The sequence below is a fragment of the Sciurus vulgaris genome (genome assembly GCF_902686455.1).
Source record: "Sciurus vulgaris genome assembly, chromosome: 3".
NCBI classification, from domain to species: domain Eukaryota; kingdom Metazoa; phylum Chordata; class Mammalia; order Rodentia; family Sciuridae; genus Sciurus; species Sciurus vulgaris.
The window spans coordinates 148,765,977-148,788,417 of record NC_136463.1 but is presented as its reverse complement, the minus strand read 5'-3'; the positions used below and the strand labels follow the sequence as shown (position 1 = coordinate 148,788,417).

The following is a 22,441-nucleotide window of genomic DNA, read 5'->3' as shown; positions in this document are numbered from 1 at the left end:
ATACTCATTTAGAACTATGTCATCTTTTCTCTTTGTCATTATGTAATGTCCCTCTTTATCTCAATAATTATTTGTATTCTAAAATCTACTTATTCTGATAGTATTATAGCCAGTCCAGCTTTCTTATGATGTGTATTTGCATGGTATTTTTGTACCAACATTTTATTTTTAATGTAACTATATTATCACATTTAAAGTGTCTTATGGAGAGTATATAATTGTATCTTGTATTTTTATCTAATCTGATAATCTCCTTTAGTGTGGTTAAACAATTTACTCTCGAGCTAGTTATTAATACAGTTTAATTTTCCTCTATCATTTTATTATTCTATTTTTGTTTTTACATCTAATTTTGTCGTTACTATCTCATATTCTATTCTTTTGAAATATTTTAATAATTTCTATTTTTAGTATTCCATTTTCATTTATATACTGTTTGTTCCACCATAATGCTTTGCATTTTTTAAATAAGAACTTTCCCAATCTAATTATAGCAGTCATTTGGATTATCTCTGCATATGTGATAGTAAATTTTATGTGTCAACCTGAGTGACCTTGGTATACCCAGATTAAGCATTATTTTAGGTTGTGCCTGTGAGGATGTTTCTGGATATGATTAGCATTCAGTTAGTAGAATCAGTGGAGTAAATTGCCCTCCCCAATGTAGGTGAGCATCATCCAATCCATTGAAAGCCAGAACAGAAGAAAAGCTAGAGGAAGGAGGAATTTATCTTTCTTGCTTCCTGTTGGACTGCTTGAGCTAGGACATATAACTTCACTTACATCCCCCTGCCTGGGATTTACACCATCAGATCTAGGCCTTCAGACCTGGACTGAATTACACTAGCAACATTCCTCATTCCTGATTCTCTAACTTGACGACCATGACTTCTCAGTCTCATTATTAGTGTAAGCCAATTCTTCACAATAAATAAACAAATCCTAATGGTTCTGTTTCCTAATATAGCATACATTGAACTCCACCCTAGACCGTGTTAATATTTTTGCCTCAACAATTATACATAATTTAAAAGGAGAGAAATTGTTATATTTACAATAATACTTTTTATTATTCTTTATTTCTAAAATTTCAAGTTTCCTCATGATATTGCTTCCCTTCAGTTAAAGAACTTCAGAGTTTGTTGGAAGTAGGTCTGTTGGTGAAACCTTTCTCAGTTTTCTTCATCTGAGAATGTCTTTATTTTACCTTTATTCCCAAAGAATTTTTTTTTTTTATAGTATTTGTGTTACAAGTTCTTTCAGCACTTTAAGGATGTTCTCCTATATTCCGGCTTCGTGATTTGTAATCAGAAATATTCAGCCCTTTGAATAATTATTGCATATAAATAGCATGTTTTTCTCTAGCTGTTTCCAAAACTATTTTATAAAACCTTTGGTTTTCAACTATTTGTATGTCTAGTTGTGAGTTTTTTTGAGAATCTTCATTTTGAGCTTCATGAAACTCAGTTCTTATGTATCATCATATTTGGGAACATTTCAGTCATTGTTTTCAAAAGTTTTCTGTGCTATCTCTCTCTCTTCTCATTTCCAGGGGTCCCAAATGATATGAAAGCTAAAACTTTTAATATTGTTCTACAAGTCTCTGAGGTACTATTCATTTTTTTTTTCCAATCTTATTTTTCTTTCGGTTGTTCAAATTTGGCCCATTTTAGATTCATATGTCTTCAAGTTTGCTTATTTTCTCTGTCATCTCCTTTCCACTACTGAGCACATACAGTGGAATTATTATTTCAGATATTACATTTTTCAGTTCTAAAATTTCCATTTGGTTTTCTATTTCTATACTTTAGAACATCTATTATTGTTGCACATCCCATGTGGGCGAGGAAAAGTATTCCTGTCAGAGGGATGGGCTGGCTGTGAAATAATAGCTAAGAAATTTATTTATCAGAAAAAAATGACAGGAGACACAATTAGAATAGGGGTGTGACTGGTTGAGCTGTCCAGATGGGTCTGGCTCTAACAAATGAAGCAGCCCAAGTTTTCTTTATTTATAGAGGTATAGATCAAAGGGGACTGGTAGGAGCTGCTTCTGTGAAAAACAGGATTGGGCAGAGTTAAGCAAGCCATTTGGCTCTAGGGGGTCATTCCCATATTCAGGACCTACATTCCTGCTTCAGAGGTGAACCAATGCAGGGTAACCACGTGCTTCAGGCAATCTCCAACAATTTTCCATAACTCTGAGTTCCTGAAGCCAGATTTCCCTAACAGTTCAACCAAGCTTGGTTCTTTTTTACAGGCCATGGGTGGCTCCCTGCAATCTATGTCCTTCAACAATATTCACCTTTTTCTCATGGAGAATTAGTATAATATCTGCTTTAAAGTCATAATTTTTTCGGTTAATTCAACCTTCTTTTTCTTTGATACTTAATGACTCTTTGGTTCTTTGTATGTCAAGTAATTTTAGATTATATTCTGAAACTTTTGAATGCAAAACCCTGGGTCCTGTTAAAATCCTCTGGATAAAATTGATTTTTGTCTTTGCAGTTAAAGGACTCAAGTTTAGAGTCCTTTAACAATTTCTGTTTTTCCTCCAGTGGACAGCGTTTCCAGTGTCAATTTAGATTTGAAAAGCTCTTTGTTACTTCTTGTCAGCACACATTACTAAGCAGTTAGCTGGAACTTGGATTTATGTCACAGTTCAGAGCCTTTGATTTGCTTCAGGTGGGTTGCATGAGTGCACAACTTGGGCAATGAGCCCAGGACTAAGTCTTCATTCACAGAGTGAATGAGTTCTGTCTTCAGGTCTTCTGCAGATATGTATACTACATTTTTTTTCTGGCCAAAATGATGGAGTTCTTTCATTTTTATTTTCTTACACTATTGTATAATTTCTTGTCAACACTTTGGCCAAAGAGGCAAGAGAAAAAGGGGGAAATACTTGAATTCCCCTCCCCTTCTATGAGTAACAGAATATTCTTATTCTAATTCTTCTATCCAGAGAGATGGCTTTTGCTCAGTGATTTTGGTAGGTGCACCGCTTCTTGCTTCTACCATGGTAATTCAGCTCTGTGAGGTTAACCTTGGAAAAGGAGAAAACAACAACAAAAGCACGTAGATTCCCCCACACGCACACTTTCTGCTTCACATATGGCCTTTTTCTCATTTCTCTAGTTTGAGTTTTTGCTCCCCATGTCTGCTGAATACTGCCCCATTAAGGCAGAAGATTTAAAAAAGGAAAAGAAAAATAATCCAGGAACCTCACCAATTCCTTATTGGCCATTCCTTGGGTTTTTGACTTTCCTTCTATTTATTTTTATTTATTCCTAGAATCTGCGAGTAAGTGTTTTTTATATTTTGTACAAAGGTTTTTTTTTTTTTGTTCTGTTTTGTTTTTTTGGTAATCAATACAAGAGAGAGGCTATAATGTGATAAACTTTTCTTGTACAAAATCAGAAGTTCTTTCCTCTGATTTGGAAATGCTATTCATTGAACCAAGTATTTTCTGTGCAGCAATATCTCTTAGAGAATTTAAATTTTATGAATGAGTTAATTCATTTGGTGTTTGCAAATCAGTGGATCACTTAATACAAACTTAATTTGATGTAGGAAAAAATAATGAATAAAAAACCTGACCCTCCCCTTGAAGGACCATAAAATTTGGTTGTTTGGGCTGGGGTTGTAGCTCAGTGGTGGAGCATTTCCCTTGCACCTGTGAGGCACTGGGTTTGATCCTCAGCACCACATAAAAATAAATAAATAAAATAAAATTTGGTTGGTTGCTGTAGCTAAGGAATTATATAATTATCATAATAGCATATCACCAGTGAAAGTACTATAAATGCAATATAACTAAATTGCTAAAGATGTTCAGAGAGAAAAGAGATCAAGAAATGCTTTGTGGGCTATATAGCTTTTGAGCTGACCTTGAAAGATGAGTAGGACTTGAACATGAAAAGATGGGAAAGAAGTATATTTTAGACAAAGAAACAGCATGAACGTGGGTATTATGGCTTAAAAAAAAGTGAAAGCAACAGGAAGAAGAGGGTTATTCAATTTCTTTAAGGAAGCGTAAATGCCATTTAACCCTCACAAACCTCCAAACCTAAAAATATTTTTAAAAGGTGACAATGAAAACTTTTACATATATGTAATCTTTCTTTCAAATTTTCTTTTATACCCTCTTATTTTCATAAGCCTATGATTCTGTTTTAATTAGTGTGTTAGCTGACAAATAACCTGGGAAAAACAAAATTATTTTGGCTCATGGTAACAGTGGTATTAGTCCATGGTTGACTGGATCCATTTCTTTGGGCCTGAAGTGATGCAGGGCATCATGGCAGAAGGGCATGGGAGAGGAATGCTGCTCAGCTCGTGGCAGCCAGGAAGGAGAGAAAGTTTTGTGAAGAAGATAAGCCCTTCTAGGGCACACCCCCAGTGACCTACTTCTGCCAACTAAGTTCCATCTCCCAGCAGTCCATCAGCTATCATGAAACTAGAGTCCTCCCTAAAACTTTCTCCTCTGAACTTTGCTGCACTGGAGACCATGCTTTCAACACATGACCCTGGGGATCCAAGCCATAGCAATTTGTTAATTGGGTCTAAAATATTACACTAATCTTTTGGTCTCTTTTTTTCCTGAGTATAACTAATGTGTTGGACTGTATTATGCCCCTATCCTTCAAATTCAGATCTTGAAGCCATAACCTACTATGCAACTACATTTGGGGAGGGACTTTAAGTTTAAATGAGGGCCTAAGAGAAGATCCCTAATCTAACAGGACTAGTAACCTTACAGAATGAGAGAACCATGGGTTCTTGTACAGAGAAAAAGCCATGTGAAGACATATGGAGAAGTCTGCCATTTACAAGCCAAAGAGATAGGCCACTGGAAAAAGCTATGCTTGCTAATGTCTTAATTCTGACTTTTCAGGTTCCAGAACTACTAGAAAATATCTTTTTTTTTTTTTTTTTTTTGGTACTGGGGATTGAACCCAGGGGTCCTTAAACCCTGAGTCACATCCCCAGTCCTTTTTATATTTTGTTAAGAGACAGAATCTCACTAAGTTGCCAAGGCTGGCTTTGAACTTGTGATCCTCCTTCCTCAGCCTCCCCAGCTGCTGGGGAGAAAATGTCTATTCTTTTTTTTTTTTTTTTTTTTTTTTGTGGTGCTGGGGATTGAACCCAGGACCTTGTGTGCTTGCGAGGAAGGCACTCTACCAACTGAGCTATATCCCCAGCCCAAAATGTCTATTCTTTAAGTCAACCAGCCTTTGGTATTTTCTTGTGACTACCTATGTAGCCTAATATATAATGCTGATACTGAAGAGCAGGACTGTCTTTTGACCATTCAGTCTACATGTTTGTATCAGGCTTTAACTTTTGTGGTAAAAAATGTCTTCCATTTGGGGAGAAAAATTATTCAATGACATTCTAAATTCATGTTATAATAAGAGTGAATTGAATATATCATATAGTTCCATCACCATCTCTTATTTCTTAATCATCTTCATCTTTTATTCTCCTACTCTTCTGATGTTCTGTAGGATTTTTCTCTGCTTATTTTTAATGACAGTATTGTTAGGAAATTGACTAGGATTATGACTTGTGTTTATCAAAACTTCCAAGAAAAAGAAAAAACACAGTAATCTTAAAACTGATTACATTTCACACAAGAAAGGAAACTGGGGCTGCATCTATTTGGTGATGGGAGATACTACTTAACTCTCTGTGACTACCCAAACCATGGGAAATAAATGGTTCCTCATGGGATACTGCTTTCATTCTTATCACTAACAGGGAGATGTGAGGGAGAATAAAGTATAAGCATTCCCTTGGTGCAGACCCCCTGACTGTCAAAAAATATGTTTCTGTCCATCAAACACAATCACTAGGCAAATATACTATGATCTACATAGATGACATTAAACATACAAGTGTTTGAAACAAAGAGTAAATCAAAAGTAATAGTAATACTGCATTGTCCATGACAATTATGAAGGTTAGATGACATAAAATTATTCTTTTCACTTTTTCTTTAGGTTATTAAACTTTTAATGACCTAGATTTAAGAGAGAGAGGAAAAATATATGTTCTCAACATTTTCAAACATGTTATTAACATTTAGAGATGTGATTTTCCAAAATGAGTAAAAGAACTTTTGTTAACTTTGCAGGATGGTTCTTGTAGTAGTAGCCCATTCAATCTGTGTCTGTTTTAAGAGCATCATTACTAGTAATAAAAGGTAAAATATTGTTACAAAGGATAAACTTTAAGGAAGTGATGCATTCATAATGAAATAGCATGAAAACAAGTTGTGGTTTGACTAACATCATCTTTTTTCCTCCATTTCAGGAATGCAAGAAGGTGGCCACTGATGATAGATCCACAAGGTCAGGCTAATAAATGGATCAAGAACATGGAGAAAGCCAATAGTCTTCACCTAATTAAATTAAATGACCCTGACTATGTCAGAACTCTGGAAAATTGCATCCAGTTTGGCACTCCTGGTATGTATCTGAATAACAAACATACATAGCCGAATACCTAGAGAGGACACGATTAACCCAAAACCATGTAGATAATTTCTTTTTAAAAAAATATATCTGTTTCAAACTCACCATAGTTGCAACTTTGTTAATCTCTTTAATTATTAATAATCAAATGAGAACTTTAGAGATTATAAACCTACCAGAAGGTTAGGAGGTTTTCTTTGTCAAAATTTCATTTTGATGCTTCTCCAACTTAGCTATTTTAATTCTTAAGGGTTGTTTGCCATTCATTCATTCTCTTTATATTCATTCTCAACTTCTGCAATTAAAAGTTCCACTTGATATTGCCAATAGCACTTTAACATAACATCAATACAAAATTCTATTTATTCTTCCTGCAGTATTTCTACAGGGAAGATTTTACATCTCTGACGGTATCTGCCATTTATAGTGGAAAGATTAGAAACATGACAAGGATTTTTAAATCAACCTCTTATGCAGATGTCACAATTGTCAAAAAAAAAGGGAATATTTATTTATTTGAGTTAATTGGGGTTATTAGTCATGTTTTGAAATTCATACAGCCTATCAAATTTTGACCAAATAAATGTGAACACTTACAAACCTACAACATATTTGACTCCAGGACAATTTCAGCAAATCCCACTTGCTTTAAAGCTAGTAAAATATGGAAGAATAATAATAAACACACCAGGAGTCAGAGGCATCTCATTTTTCCATACTAAAGAGTCCATTTTCAAATATAATTTTAGGTTCTATTAAATTAAGCATGAATGAAAAAAAATCTATATCTATAAAATTTTGTGTTTATGTAAACACGTACATGCACACATTATTTCATTCAGCTGGTCTTTTTAAAATTTTAACTTTTAAATTGACATAAAAATTATATACATTTATGGGGTAACATGATATTTTGATACATGTATACATTGTGTAATGTTCAGATCAGGCATTTGTCATTTCTGTATACTGAAAACATTCAAAATCCTTTTCTATAGCTTTTAAAAAACTTATAGTACATTATCATTATCTGTAGTTACTCCACTATGCAATAGTTCTTATAGTATGACAATTAGAAGTTACTCAATAAGAGTGGATAATCTCTATTATCAAAATTTTTGCTTAACACCAGGAAAATAAATAAATATATTTATTTTATATGTATATATAAAATGAATGTTTATCATTATAATAAAAATAGAATGTGGCTATTTATCACTAGCTCTTATTGGGACCAGTATACTATTAGGGGCAGGGATGCAGCCTTCTGTATTCAGAGTACCTTCCTCTGCCACTCAGTGTTTGCTTCAGTGACTCAGTTCCTCATCATATCTTAACCATATAATATAAGGAAGAAATTAGTTATTGTATATTGGATACTTAGAACAGTATCTGATAAGTGCTGAATTTATGTTTTGTGTGTGTGTGTGTGTGTGTGTGTGTTTGTGTTTCCTTTAGTGCTTTTAAGCCTTGACCCAGTATCAAACCCAGGGTCTTGTGCTAGCACACACTCTACCAGTGAACTGTATCCCCAGCCCTGTGTTTTGTTGTTGTTGTTGCTGAGCATTTACTAGGTGGCTTATGTGGATTGTCTTAAAATGTAACAAGAAATGCACAGGTAACACACCATAAAAACTCAGAAGAATCTGATTTCTTGAAGAATTGGCACCTTAAATACTTTACATAATCAAAATTACTTAATAAAAATATCCAAATAATTTTCTCAGCATAATAAAAGAATTAAATGATAATTGCACATCTACCATCTGCTAGGCATTCTGGAGATTTCTCTGATCTCAGTCACATATATTGCAGGTAAAATTTCATAATTGAATAGAAGAAAGAACCATAGAGATGACCTATCTAGTGTTTTTTTCACATTATGAGTTATAGCCATGGGAAAACCAGTTTCCTGGGTTATAACCAATAGAGCATAGTAGGTAGCATAATACAGAGGAAGGATAAGCATTAATTCATGAAACCTTTTAAGTTTTATATGAGTAGGTATACTGAGTCAAGATTTAAAATGCATGTCTTTTGAGTTGTGACATTGAAAACTTGAAATCCAATAATATTCCAACCACTTAATTTTAATGAGGAAAGTGGAGTGTTAGAAGATGTTACATAGCTGAACCAAGTTAGTACAGCCAGTTAAGGGGAGAGGATCACTAAAACTAACCTCCAAGTCTTCTGCCTCTGTCATGTACTTACCATATCACACAAGCAAGACTTTCTTTTGGTTGAATTAACCTATATTTTCAAAAGAGTTATTTTAGAAATGGTTAATGATTTATTTATTGTGTCTTCTAACATTAATCATCAAAAGTAAAAAGCTTTAATCTCTTATAGAAAAAGAAAGAGGATAGATTTTTACAGCTGTTTTATATTTAACCATCAAGTAAAAGAATCAGCTAGTGATATAGTTCTAAAACACACGTGGTTAAAGACTCTTCCATTTAAGAAGTTATCGTTAGATGTTAGCTCTTCAGGGACAGCGACTTTTGATCTATTGTCCCTCACAGGCAGGCTGGGTTGAGAAGCAGAGGTTTTTGACTACTTCATCTACCTGCTTCTACTTCAACCAAAGCCAGGTCTCCCTTTTCTTTTTTTATATTGAGTTTTAAGATAAGATCCTCTTTGAGAAAAAGTATTGTGCTTTAAAAAAAAAAAGCTTGAAAGCCAATGTTCTAGAATATAAAGTTCATCTGCATTATCTCTATCCAAGGATAAAGTGTGCATATAATATTAATCAAATAAATTTCACTGTTAAATCAATTTGTATAGAAGATCTTTGAGTGATTTTCCATTGAATCTATGGGAAAAATCTTCATTAATAGCAAAAGCCATCGCATCTCAACCTTCCTTATTTTCTTATCTCCCAGAACTTTACTTTTTCCCTCTTGTATGACAAATCAAGGATGCAAAATTCATTCTGTTTTAATATTTCTTTCATTTGCTCGTTTGTTCATTCAAAATAAACATTTATTTTGCAACTACCATGTAGCAGGAATTGTGGTGGGCACTGAAAACACAGTGGATCAAAACAAACTAGGTCTCTGCTTTCATGAAGCTTATTGGTTTAAAGGGAAAGGCAGAAATTGCAGATGAAATATGAATTAGAAGATGGAAATACTTGGGAGCAGGCAATACTTAATAGCATTGTTTCAAATCTCAGTTTCTCTCTGAGCTCTTCCATGTATCTGGTGAATTCTTTTTTTTTTTTTTTTTTGTCTTGTAAGATACAATTCAAATTCCTATATTCCCTAGTCTCTGTTGTATATACAGTCATCTGACTATGGTCGGGTTTGGTCAGATAACTATGTTCTGGCCAATAGATTTAAACGTAAAGTACTGTTATAGAATTATGGAAAGTGCTGTTTGTGACTCTCAGTAAGTATCCTTAAAAGATCCTGCTTCTTTTTTTCTATCTGATGGTAGTATGTGTATGTGATTTGAAAGGCCATATTGGTCAAAGACATTAAAACAACCTGTTAAGAATAGTGAAACAACAGGTGATGGGAAGTTGGATCCCTCACAGTTCAGATATACAGACCTTCCAACCCTGCACTTTCTGAGGCTTCCCTGTATATGAGATATACATTCCCTTTTGTTGGTAAAACTATTGCTTTGGGATTTCTGACATTTAAAAATGGACACACTATAAATAGCATCCCCTACAGTGGAAAAGTGGGCAAATATACTAACAGATTGTTTCCAGAAGAAAAAGTATATTCAAAGAGCCCCTAAAACACCCTGTGCCCAAAATCAAACTTTAATGTTTCACCTACTGAATCCATTTACCTATCCAATTGTAACAGTCGCATGTAATATATATATATATATATATATATATATATATACACACACAAAAATATACATTCACACCCACACCCACACACGTGCACACCTGTATATATGTAAGTCAGTATTTAGTGCTGACAGTATCACATAGTGGTTAAGAGAGTGATAGAAGGGCCCAGATTGCTATGTCAAGTCTCTGGTCATTTGCTAACTATCTTACCAAGAAATTTACTTCAGTTGCCTGTGCTTGTTTCATCTGCAAAACTGGAGTAACAATAGTCCATGGTTTTTAATGTTATAAGGATGATGAGAAAATATAATGCCCACACAATGTCCAGTATTTGTAATTACAGTGATTCTATGTAAAAATAGGTTTAAAAACAAACAACAAAATGAGTACTCTTTGCAACTCAGAAGACTACAGCTTTTCAAGAAAGTAGTCAGGCAATAGCAGGAGCTTTTAAAATGATCCTAACAGTTGACAATTAATTCTACTTTTCAGACTGTAACCTTATAAATAATCAGAAATGAACACAAGGGTTTATTGAAAAAGATGCTCACTGTAGCATTATTAATAATACTGGGAAATGGAAACAATAGAAAATTGATGTATTTAATATATTATGATGTACTCATATTATTTAACTGTGAAAAATAAACATTTTTATGAAAACAGAAGTAGGAATAATCTATTGGATGAGCAGAATATTTTTGCACTTTCACTGCAATAAAGATCCAATTAGGGGCTGGGGTTGTGGCTCAGTGGTAGTGTGCTTGCCTATTATATATGAGGCCCTGGGTCAATCCTTAGCACCACATAAAAATAAAATAAAGGTATTGTGTCTACCTACACCTAAAAATATATATGTAAAAAAAGGTCCAATTATCTATCATCTCAGTGCCCTAACCCCCTCTTTCCCATCCAGATTACATATCCAGTCTTTCAAGGGACTCCTACAAAGTACCCGTATCCAAGTGTGGCTGTGATAACACCCCAACAGCAAAATGTTGGATTTTAACTTGGCAAATATGTTAAGCCTAATGACATCACCAAATTTTTATTCAGGGATTCCACTTCTAAAATGCTCTCAGAAGAAAATATTTTGAAACACAAAATTTTGAATATAATACTATTTATTACTTGGAACTGAAAAAAAAATCCAAATCTAAAATAACAGAATGAAAGTTACAAAATGAGAGAACACTAATATGTTTGTTAGAGTTTTTAATAACATGGGGAAATATTTGTGCTATAATGTAAAGCAAAATAAAATTAGGATGCAAAATTCAAAATATTGCTTAGCCTCAACTTTGTGTGAGAAAAGATGAATAAAAATACTGAAGAGGAAAAAATAATTTCTTCAGTAATTATATACTTCTGTGTCATTTTTCCATAGACTGTAGATAGTATGAATCAACTATATAAAATAAGGGAGAGTAGAGAGAAAGATTAAGAAAATCCGTTCAAAAGTAGTTTTCTAATTTCTTCTTTAATACCTTTCCTATATTTTCCAGCTGTTCTACAATAAGCACAAGATTTGTTAAATTAAAAATACAATCACTATTTAAATAATCACAACTGGAGATGCTTCTTCTCTGGTGTCACAGATGGATAGACTACACTACTATCATACTTGGTTTTATAGTGAATTGCAGGCAGCAGAGGAGTTTCCAACAGGACTGGCTGGTCTGGTTGACTCTGGGGTATGGAAGCAGGCAGGATGACCAGGTAGACCCCCAATTCAGACCTTCCCACAGGCATACAATATTGTTTTGTCATCATTTTCATATACTTGGAAGAAAAAATAATCATTTTATAGAGGACTAGGAACAGAAGCAATCTAGGAAGCTGAAAGAACTCGAGAGTTGAATGTTTATAACCAATATTTAAAATAACATGCAGATTCTTCTTGTGATTTTACTCCAGTGATGCTAGAAAATGTTGGAGAAGAACTAGATCCTGTCTTGGAACCTCTTCTACTAAAACAGACATTTAAACAGGGCGGGAGTGTATGTATCCGGCTTGGAGATGCTACAATTGAATATGCTCCTGACTTCCGTTTCTATATTACTACCAAGTTAAGAAATCCTCATTATCTTCCTGAAACATCAGTAAAGGTTGGTATCTAAAATGAATGTTTCTTTATCAGTTTTTACAATTAGTGACTATATTTTTCTCCTTAACCATAAGAGGAACAGGTCTTCCTAAAAAAAAATTGGATTTTGTCTTTTTTTTTAATTTCCTGAGATTACTATAATAATTTCAAATGTTGCTTTTGTGTGTGCATGTAATAAAAGTCTTCGCTATGCTATGAAAAAAAAAATCAGAATCTAATTTCTACAACTGATATTATCCTTAGATTTTCATTGTTAAAAGTAAATGACATATGTTCACATTCTTTCTTTGTAATAAATGATAAATATGCTAATTATTGTAACTGGAATTTAGGAATAGAACTCCATTCTTTCTCAGGTTAAGGTTGCTGGTATATGATTTTATATAATTACTTAAAAGAACTGATTTCAATCTCTGTTCTTTTAAAATACTAAAAATTTCTCTAAGGAGTGTAGTTAAAGTTTTATTCAATAACTAAAAAGACTTGAGATGTTGATCTGTAGCTGAGCTCCTGGAGGACTAGGTACTACACCTTATTCTGGCTTTTATTCCTAATTCTGAGTGCTGGTTGGTACTCAATAAATGTTTGTGGGGTGAGTAAGTAAATGAAGGGTGGCTTTCATTTACAAAGGCATACTGGAGATAACATTAATATTGATTCAGGGGAGGGTCAAGGTGGTAGATTAGAATGAGGCAGCATATCTCCTAGCTAGATTACCCAGAACTCAAGCAGTGGAATACACAGTCTCAGGCAATGAAGACAAAATTTATAATCTAGAAAATAAAGTTGACCATGGGGAAAAGCTGTTAAGAGACCATGAACAGAACTTCCAAGAAATATGGGATAATATGAAAAGACCAAATTTTAAGATTTATTGAGACATATGAAGACTCAGAGATATAAACCAAAGGAATGCACAATCTTTTCAATGAAATAATATCAGAAAATTTTCCAAACCTTAAGAATGAAATGGAAAAACAATTATGGGAGGCTTACAAGACCCCACATATACAAAATTACAACAGACCCACCCCAAGGCACATTATTATGAAAATGCCTAACATACAGAATAAGGATAGAATTTTAGAGTCCACCACAGAGAAGCAACAGGTAACATTTAGAAGAAACCAGTTGAGATGTCAACTGATATCTCAACCCAGACCCTCAAAGCCAGGAGTCTTGGAATAATATATATCAAGCTCTGAAAAAAAAATGGATGCCAGTCAAAAATACTATACCCAGCAAAATTAAACTTCAGATTTGAAGATGAAATGAAACCCTTCCATGATAAACAAGAACTAAAAGAATTCACTGCTAGAAAGCCTGCTCTATAAAACATACTCAGAATATTTCATGAAGAAGAAATGAAAAATAAAGTGAAACCCAGCAAAGGGAGGAACTATACTAGAATAGTCAGCAAAGGAGAAACTAATTCAAATTAAAAACCAGATATAAATTTAAATGATGGAATAAAAATCATATGTCAATAATAACATTGAATGTAAATGACCTAAACTTATCAATCAAAAGGCATAGACAGGCAGATTGGATTAAAATACAAGACCTGATAATTGTGTCTCCAAAAGAATATCCTCATAGGCAAAGGCATCCACAAACTGAAGGTAAAAGGATATGAAAAAAAAAATACCATTCACATGGATCTCATAAACAAGCAGGGGTTTCTATCCTCAGATCAGATAATGTGGACTTCAAGCCAAAGTTAATCAGAAGGGACAAAGAAGGACTTTTCATACTGCTTAAGGGAATTATTCATCAATAAGACATAACAATCACAAATATTTATGCCCAACAGTGGAGTACTACATATGTCAAACAAATTCCTCTCAATTTCAAGACTCAAATAGACTACAACACAATAATACTGGGTGACTTTAACATGCCTCTCTCATCACTAGATAGATTCTCCTAACAAAAACTAAATAAAGATGCTATAGAACTAACAAATGCAATTAATAATTAAAACGTAACAGACATATATAGAATATTTCATCCATCAAAGACTAAATACACTTTCTTCTTAGCAGCACGTAGACCATATCTTAGGCCATAAAGTAGCTCTTAACAAATACAAAAAATGAGATAATACCTCGCATTCTATCAGATCATAATGGAATAAAATTAGAAATCAGCAACAAAATAAAAAATAGAAACTGCTCTAACACCTGGAGACTAAATAATACAATATTGAATGACCACAATGAATAGTAGAGGAAATTAGAGGTAAAGTAAAAAAATACATAGAGGTAAATGAGAATCTGCACACAACTTATGAAAATCTCTGGGACATTATGAAGGTAATTCTAAGAAGAAAATTCACTATACTGAATGCACTTTTTAGAAGAACAGAAAATCACCAAATAAATAACCCAACGTTACATCTCAAAGCCCTACAAAAAGAACAGCAAATCAACACTTATCTTGTCTTCAAAGCAGTAGAAGACAGGAAATAATTAAAATCAGACCCAAAATCAATGATATTGAAAAAACAACAACAAAAATGAAATTCAAAAAATATACAAAACAAAAAGTTGGTTGTTTGAAAAAATAAAAACATCAGTAAACCCTTAGCCAAGCTAATGAGAAAATAAGAGAAGACTCAAATCACTAAAATTCATTATGAGAAAGAAAATATCACCATGAAACCCTATTGAAATACAGACAATAATCAGAAGCTACTTTGAAAATCTATACTCCACTGAAATAAAAAATCACGAAGACATCGACAAATTTCTAGTGACATATGACCTATGCAATTCAAGACAGGAAGACACAGAAAGTTTAAACAGATCAATTTCAAGTCATCAAAAGATGATGAAGCCATCAAAACCTACCAACAAAGAAAAGCCCAGAACCACACAAATTCTCAGCCAAGTTCTACCAGACCTTCAAAGAGGAACTTACACCAATCCTCCTCAAATTATTCCATGAAATAAGAAAGGAGGGAACCCTTCCAAACTCATTTTATGAGGCTAGTATCACCCTGATACCAAAATAAGACAAAGACACAAGGAAAGAAAATTTCAGATCAATAACCCTATTGAACATAGATGTAAAAATTCTTGATAAAATCCTGGCAAATCACAAACAAAAACATATTAAAAATATAGTGAGCCATAATCATGTGGTTAATTCCAGGGATGCAAGGTTGTTTCAACATACAGAAATCAATAAATGTTATTCACTACATCAATAGACTTAAAGACAAGAACCACATGATTATCTCAATAGATGCAGAAAAAGCATTTGACAAAATTCAGCACCCATTCATGTTCAAAACACTAGAAAAACTAGGGCTAGTAGGAACATACCTCAACATTCTAAAACCCAAGGTCAGCATCATTCTAAATGTAGAAAAAGTGAAAGCATTCCCTCTAAAAACTGGAAAAAGACAAGGATGCCCTCCTTTACCACTCCTATTCAATAGTCCTTAAAACTGTAGCCAGAGCAATTAGACAAAAGATAGAAATTAAAGTGATACAAATAGGAAAAGAAGAGTTCAAATTATTCCTATTTTCCAATGACATGATTATATATAGAGAGACAAAAAAAAAAAAAAAAACTCCACAAGGAAGCTTCTTGAACTCATAAATGAATTCAGATAAGTAGCAGGATATAAAATTAATTAATTAGTAGGATATGAAATCAATTGTGTTCCTATACACCAATGATTAATCAGTTGAAAGAGAAATCAGGAAAATTATCCCATTCACAATAGCCCCCCCCCCCAAAAAAAAAAAACCTTGGGAATCAATCTAACAAAAGAGATAAAAGACTCGCACAATTAAAACTTCAGAACACCAAAGAGAGAAATTGAAGAATACCTTAGAAAATGGAAAGATCTCCTATGTTCTTTGGATAGGAAGAATTAATATGGTCAAAATGGACATATTACCAAAAGCAATATACCGGTTTAATTGCAATTCCATTAAAATTCCAATTCTGTTTCTCTTCAGATTAAAAAAAAAAAAAGCAGTCATAAAATTCATTTGGAAAAATAAGAGGCCCAGAATACCCAAAACAATCTTAGTGAGAAAAGTGAAGAAGGCATCATCACAACCCCAGACCTTAAATTACACTACAGAACTATAGTAACAAAAACAGCAAGGAATTGGCACAAAAACAGACATGAAGACCAGTGGAACAGAACAGAATTCAGAGACATACCCATAAAAATAGTTATACTAGATAAGGCGCCATAAACATATCTTGGAGAAAAGAGAGCCTCTTCCATAAATGATGCTGGGAAAACTGGAAACCCAGGTCATAGATTGAAATTGAACTCTTATACCTCACCCTGCACAAAACTCAACTCAAAGTGGATCAAAGACTTAGACCAGAGACCCTGTGCCTACTAGAAGATAAAGTAGGACGAATTCTCCATCATGTGGGCTCAGGAATGGACTTCCTCAATAATACTGCTACAGCACAAGAAGTAAAATCAAGAATCAATAAATGGGATGTGGTGAAAAGCTTCTTCAACACAAAGGAAACAATCAAGACATGAACAGAGAACCTACAGAATGGTAGAAATCTTTACCACCTGCACCTCAGAGAGAGCATTCATCTCCAGGATATATAAAGTAGTCAAAAAACCTAACACCAAAAAACCCAAATACCCCAATTAATAAATGGGCAATGGACTGAACAGTTAATTCACAGAAGAAGAAATATGAATGGTCAACAATTATATGAAAAAATTTTCAACATCTCTATCAATTAGAGAAATACAAATTAAACCTTCACTGAGATTTCATCTCAGTCCAGTCAGAATGGCAATTATCAAGAAGACAAGTAACAATAAATGTTGGCAAGGATGTGGGGAGAAAGGTTCACTCATACATTGCTGGTGGGACTTCAAATTGGTGCAACCACTCTGGAAAGCAGTGTGGAGATTCCTCAGACAACTTGGAATGGAACCATTTGACAGTTATCCCATTCTTAGGTAAATACCCAAAGGACTTAAAAGCAACACACTACAGTGATGCAGCCACAGTCACATCAATGTTTAGCAGCTCAATTCACAATAGCCAAGCTGTGGAATCAACCTTGGTGCCCTTAAACAGGTGAATGGATTAAGAAGATGTGGAGGCAGCTCTGCGCACTCCAGCGGTGGGCTCCTCCCACAGGGCCAGATTCTCCAGCATCTCGGAGCAGGCCCCCCAGTGAGAGCCTTTCTGCACAGAACCAAGCATCAAGTCCCTGAACCAGGACGGCGAGTTCCTGCCGCAGGTTGCTTCAGGGACCAGGACAGGGCAGCCAGGGACTTCCCCAAGCAGCCCGCAGCCCAGCCCCCTCCAGCGGAAAGCGCCTTTCCAGGCTAGCTTCTCAGAGCAGGCCCCCCAGTGAAAGCCTTTCCACACAGAGCCAGCTCCAAGTCCTGGAACCAGTAGCGGGCTAGGGGCAGCTTTCCTTGGAAGCACTGCATTATCAAGTTACTCCAAGACTTCAGGCTACTGAAGGCAGGAAAGTGATACACTGGAAATCTACAGGGACACTATAAGCAAATAGAAGAATTCTGCAATATCACAAAGTCCCACTGACATCTGACCAATATGAGAAAACAAGGGAAGAAAATGTCCCAAACAAACCTAGATACTATATCAATAAAACCCAATGACAGCACAGCAGAAGAAATGTCAGAAAGGGAGTTCAGAATGTACATAATTAAAACAATCAGGGAAGCAAAGGAGGAGATGAAAGAGCAAATGCAGGCATTAAATGATCGCACCAATCAACAGTTAAAGGAGCAAATATGGGAAGCAAGAGATCATTTCAATAAAGAGTTAGGCATATTGAAGAAAAACCAAACAGAAATCCTTGAAATGAAGGAAACAATAAACCAAGTTAAAAACTCCATAGAAAGCATAACCAATAGGATAGAACACCTGGAAGACAGAACCTCAGATATTGAAGACAAAATATTTAATCTTGAAAACAAAGTTGACCAAACAGAAAAGATGATAAGAAATCACGAACATAATCTACAAGAATTATGGGATATCATGAAGAGGCCAAATTTAAGAATTATTGGGATTGAGGAAGGCTTAGAGAAACAAACCAAAGGAATGAAAAATTTATTCAATGAAATAATATCAGAAAATTTTCCAAATCTGAAGAATGAAATGGAAAACCAAGTACAAGAGGCTTATAGGACTCCAAATATACAAAATTACAACAGACCCACACCAAGGCACATTATTATGAAAATACCTAACATACAAAACAAAGACAGAATTTTAAAGGCCATGAGACAAAAGAATCAAATTACATTCAGGGGGAAACCAATAAGAATATCAGCAGATTTTCCAATCCAGTCCCTAAAAGCTAGAAGGGCCTGGAACAACATTTACCAAACCCTGAAAGAAAATGGATGCCAACCAAGAATCTTATATCCAGCAAAACTTACTTTCAGATTTGACGATGAAATAAGATCCTTCCATGATAAACAAAAGCTAAAGGAATTTACAAAAAGAAAGCCAGCATTGCAGAACATTCTCAACAAAATATTCCATGAGGAAGAGATGAAAAAAAAAACAATGCAAATCAGCAGCGGGAGGAACTAGCCTAAAGGTTAATGGCCTGAACTCATCAATCAAAAGACATAGACTGGCAGAATGGATTAAAAAGAAAAATCCAACAATTTGCTGCCTGCAACAGACTCATCTCATAGAAACAGATACCCACAGACTAAAGGTGAAAGGATGGGAAAAATATACCATGCACACGGACACAGCAAAAAAGCTGGAGTATCCATCCTCATTTCAGATAATGTAGACTTCAAGCCAAAACTAGTCAGAAGGGATAAAGAAGGATAGTACATACTGCTTAAGGGAAGCATAAATCAGCAAGACATAACAATCATAAATATCTATGCCCCGAACCTTGGCTCATCCATGTATGTCAAACAACTCCTTCTCAATTCCAGAAATCAAATAGACCACAACACAATAATACTAGACGATTTTAACACACCTCTCTCACCACTGGATAGATCGTCCAAACAAAAATTGAATAAAGAAACCATAGATCTCAATAACACAATCAACAATTTAGACTTGACGGACTTATATAGAATATACCATCCAACAAAGAACGAATACACTTTCTTCTCAGCAGCACATGGATCCTTCTCTAAAATAGACCATGTCTTATGCCACAAAGCTACTGTTAGCAAATACAAGAAGATAGAGATACTACCTTGTACTCTATCAGATCATAATGGATTGAAATGAGAAATAAATGACAGAATAAAAAACAGAAACTTCTCCAATACCTGGAGATTAAATAATACACTATTATATGATGAATGGATAACAGAAGACATCAGGAGGGAAACAAAAAAATTCTTAGAAGTAAATGAGAACAAAAACATCATATCAAAATCTCTGGGACACAATGAAAGCAGTACTTAGAGGAAGATTTATTTCATGGGGCGCATTCAACAGAAGAAGTAGAAATCAACAAATAAACGACTTAACACTACAGCTCAAAGCCCTAGAAAAAGAAGAGCAGACCAACACCAAAAGTAGTAGAAGAGAGGAAATAGTTAAACTCAGAGCCAAAATCAACTAAATTGAAACAAAAGAAACAATCAGAAAAATTAACAAAATAAACAGTTGGTTCTTTGAAAAAATAAACAAAATTGATAAACCCTTAGCCACACTAACAAAGAGAAAGAGGGAGAAAACTCAAATTACTAAAATTCGGAATGAACAAGGAAATATCACAACAGACACGAGTGAAATACAAAACATTATTAGAAGCTATTTTGAAAATCTATACTCCAACAAAACAGAAAACCTCGAAGGCATCAACAAGTTTCTAGAGACATATGAATTACTTAAACTGAACGAGGAAGACATACACAACTTAAATAAATCAATTTCAAGCAATGAAATAGAAGAGGTCATCAAAAGCCTACCAACAAAGAAAAGTCCAGGACCAGATGGATTCTCAGCCGAGTTCTATAAAACCTTTAAAGAAGAGCTCATTCCAATACTTCTCAAAGTATTCCATAAAAGAGAAGAGGAGGGAACCCTCCCAAACTCATTCTATGAAGCCAGTAGCACCCTTATACCTAAACCAGACAGCGACACATCAAGGAAAGAAAATTTCAGACCAATATCCTTAATGAACATTGATGCAAAAATTCTCAACAAAATTTTAGCAAATCGCATAGAAAAATATATTAAAAAGATAGTGCACCACAATCAAGTGGGTTTTATCCCAGGGATGCAAGGTTGGTTCAACATCTGGAAATCAATAAATGTCATTCACCATATCAACAGACTAAAAGTTAAAAATCACATGATTATTTCAATAGATGCAGAAAAAGCATTCAATAAAATACAGCATCCCTTCATGCTCAAAACACTAGAGAAAATTGGGGTAGTGGGAACATTCCTTAACATTGTAAAGGCCATCTACGCTAAGACCATGGCCAATATCATTCTAAATAGTGAAAAACTGAAAGCATTCCCCCTAAAAACTGGAACAAGGCAGGGATGCCCTCTTTCACCACTTCTATTCAATATCATTCTTGAGACTCTAGCCAGAGCAATTAGACAAACCAAAGAAATTAAAGGGATACGAATTGGAAAAGAAGAACTCAAACTATCCCTGTTCGCTGATGACATGATTATATATTTAGAGGAAACTGGAAATTCCACCAGAAAACTCTTAGAACTCATAAGTGAATTCAGTAAAGTAGCAGGTTACAAGATCAATGCTCATAAATCCAATGCATTCTTATACATAAGTGATGAATCTTCAGAAAGAGAAATTAGGAAAACTACCCCATTCACAATAGCCTCGAAAAAAATAAAATACTTGGGAATCAATCTCACAAAAGAGGTGAAAGACCTCTACAATGAGAACTACAGAACACTAAAGAAAAAAATTAAAGAAAACCTTAGAAGATGGAAAGATCTCCCATGTTCTTGGATAGGCAGAATTATTATTGTCAAATTGGCCATACTACCAAAAGTGCTATACAGATTCAATGCAATTCCAATTAAAATCCCAATGGTGTACCTTACAGAAATAGAGCAAGCAATTATGAAATTCATCTGGAAGAATAAGAAACCCAGAATAGCTAAAGCAATCCTCAGTAGAAAGAGCAAAGCAGCGGGTATCGCAATACCAGATCTTCAACTCTATTACAAAGCAATAGTAACAAAAACGGCATGGTATTGGTACCAAAATAGACAGGTAGATCAATGGTACAGAATAGAGGACATGGACACAAACCCAAATAAATACAATTTTCTCATACTAGACAAAGGTGCCAAAAATATTCAATGGAGAAAAGATAGCCTCTTCAACAAATGGTGCTGGGAAAACTGGAAATCCATATGCAACAGAATGAAACTAAATCCATATCTCTCACCCTGCACAAAACTCAACTCAAAATGGATCAAGGACCTCGGAATCAGACCAGAGACCCTGCATCTTATAGAAGAAAAAGTAGGTCCAAACCTTCAACTTGTTGGCTTAGGATCAGACATCCTTAGGACTCCCATAGCACGATAAATAAAAGCTAGAATCAACCACTGGGATAGATTCAAACTAAAAAGCTTTCTCTCGGCAAAGGAAACTATCAGTAATGTAAAGAGAGAGCCTACGGAGTGGGAGAATATCTTTGCCACTCATACTTCAGATAGAGCGCTATTTTCCCGAATCTATGAAGAACTCAAAAAACTCTATACCAAGAATACAAACAATCCAATCAACAAATGGGCTAAGGAAATGAAGAGACTTCACAGAAGATCTACAAGCAATCAACAGATACATGAAAAAATGTTCAACATCTCTAGTAATAAGAGAAATGCAAATCAAAACTACCCTAAGATTTCATCTCACCCCAATTAGAATGGCGATTATCAAGAACACAAGCAACAATAGGTGTTGGCGAGGATGTGGAGAAAAAGGTACACTCATACATTGCTGGTGGGGTTGCAAATTAGTGCAGCCACTCTGGAAAGCAGTATGGAGATTCCTCAGAAAGCATGGAATGGAAGCACCATT

General features: G+C 34.5%; 1 protein-coding gene across 4 annotated transcripts in view; it reads left to right on the top strand.

Moving 5' to 3' along the window:
* DNAH7 (dynein axonemal heavy chain 7) overlaps window positions 1-22,441 on the top strand; it is a 350,205-nt gene that overhangs the window by 262,684 nt on the left and 65,080 nt on the right. For all 4 annotated transcript variants that reach the window (XM_079132564.1, XM_079132563.1, XM_079132565.1 and 1 more), the window contains 2 exons: window positions 6,316-6,470; window positions 12,205-12,395. In XM_079132564.1, the coding sequence (XP_078988690.1) occupies window positions 6,316-6,470; window positions 12,205-12,395 (346 nt within the window). The remainder of the gene's footprint in view (window positions 1-6,315; window positions 6,471-12,204; window positions 12,396-22,441) is intronic.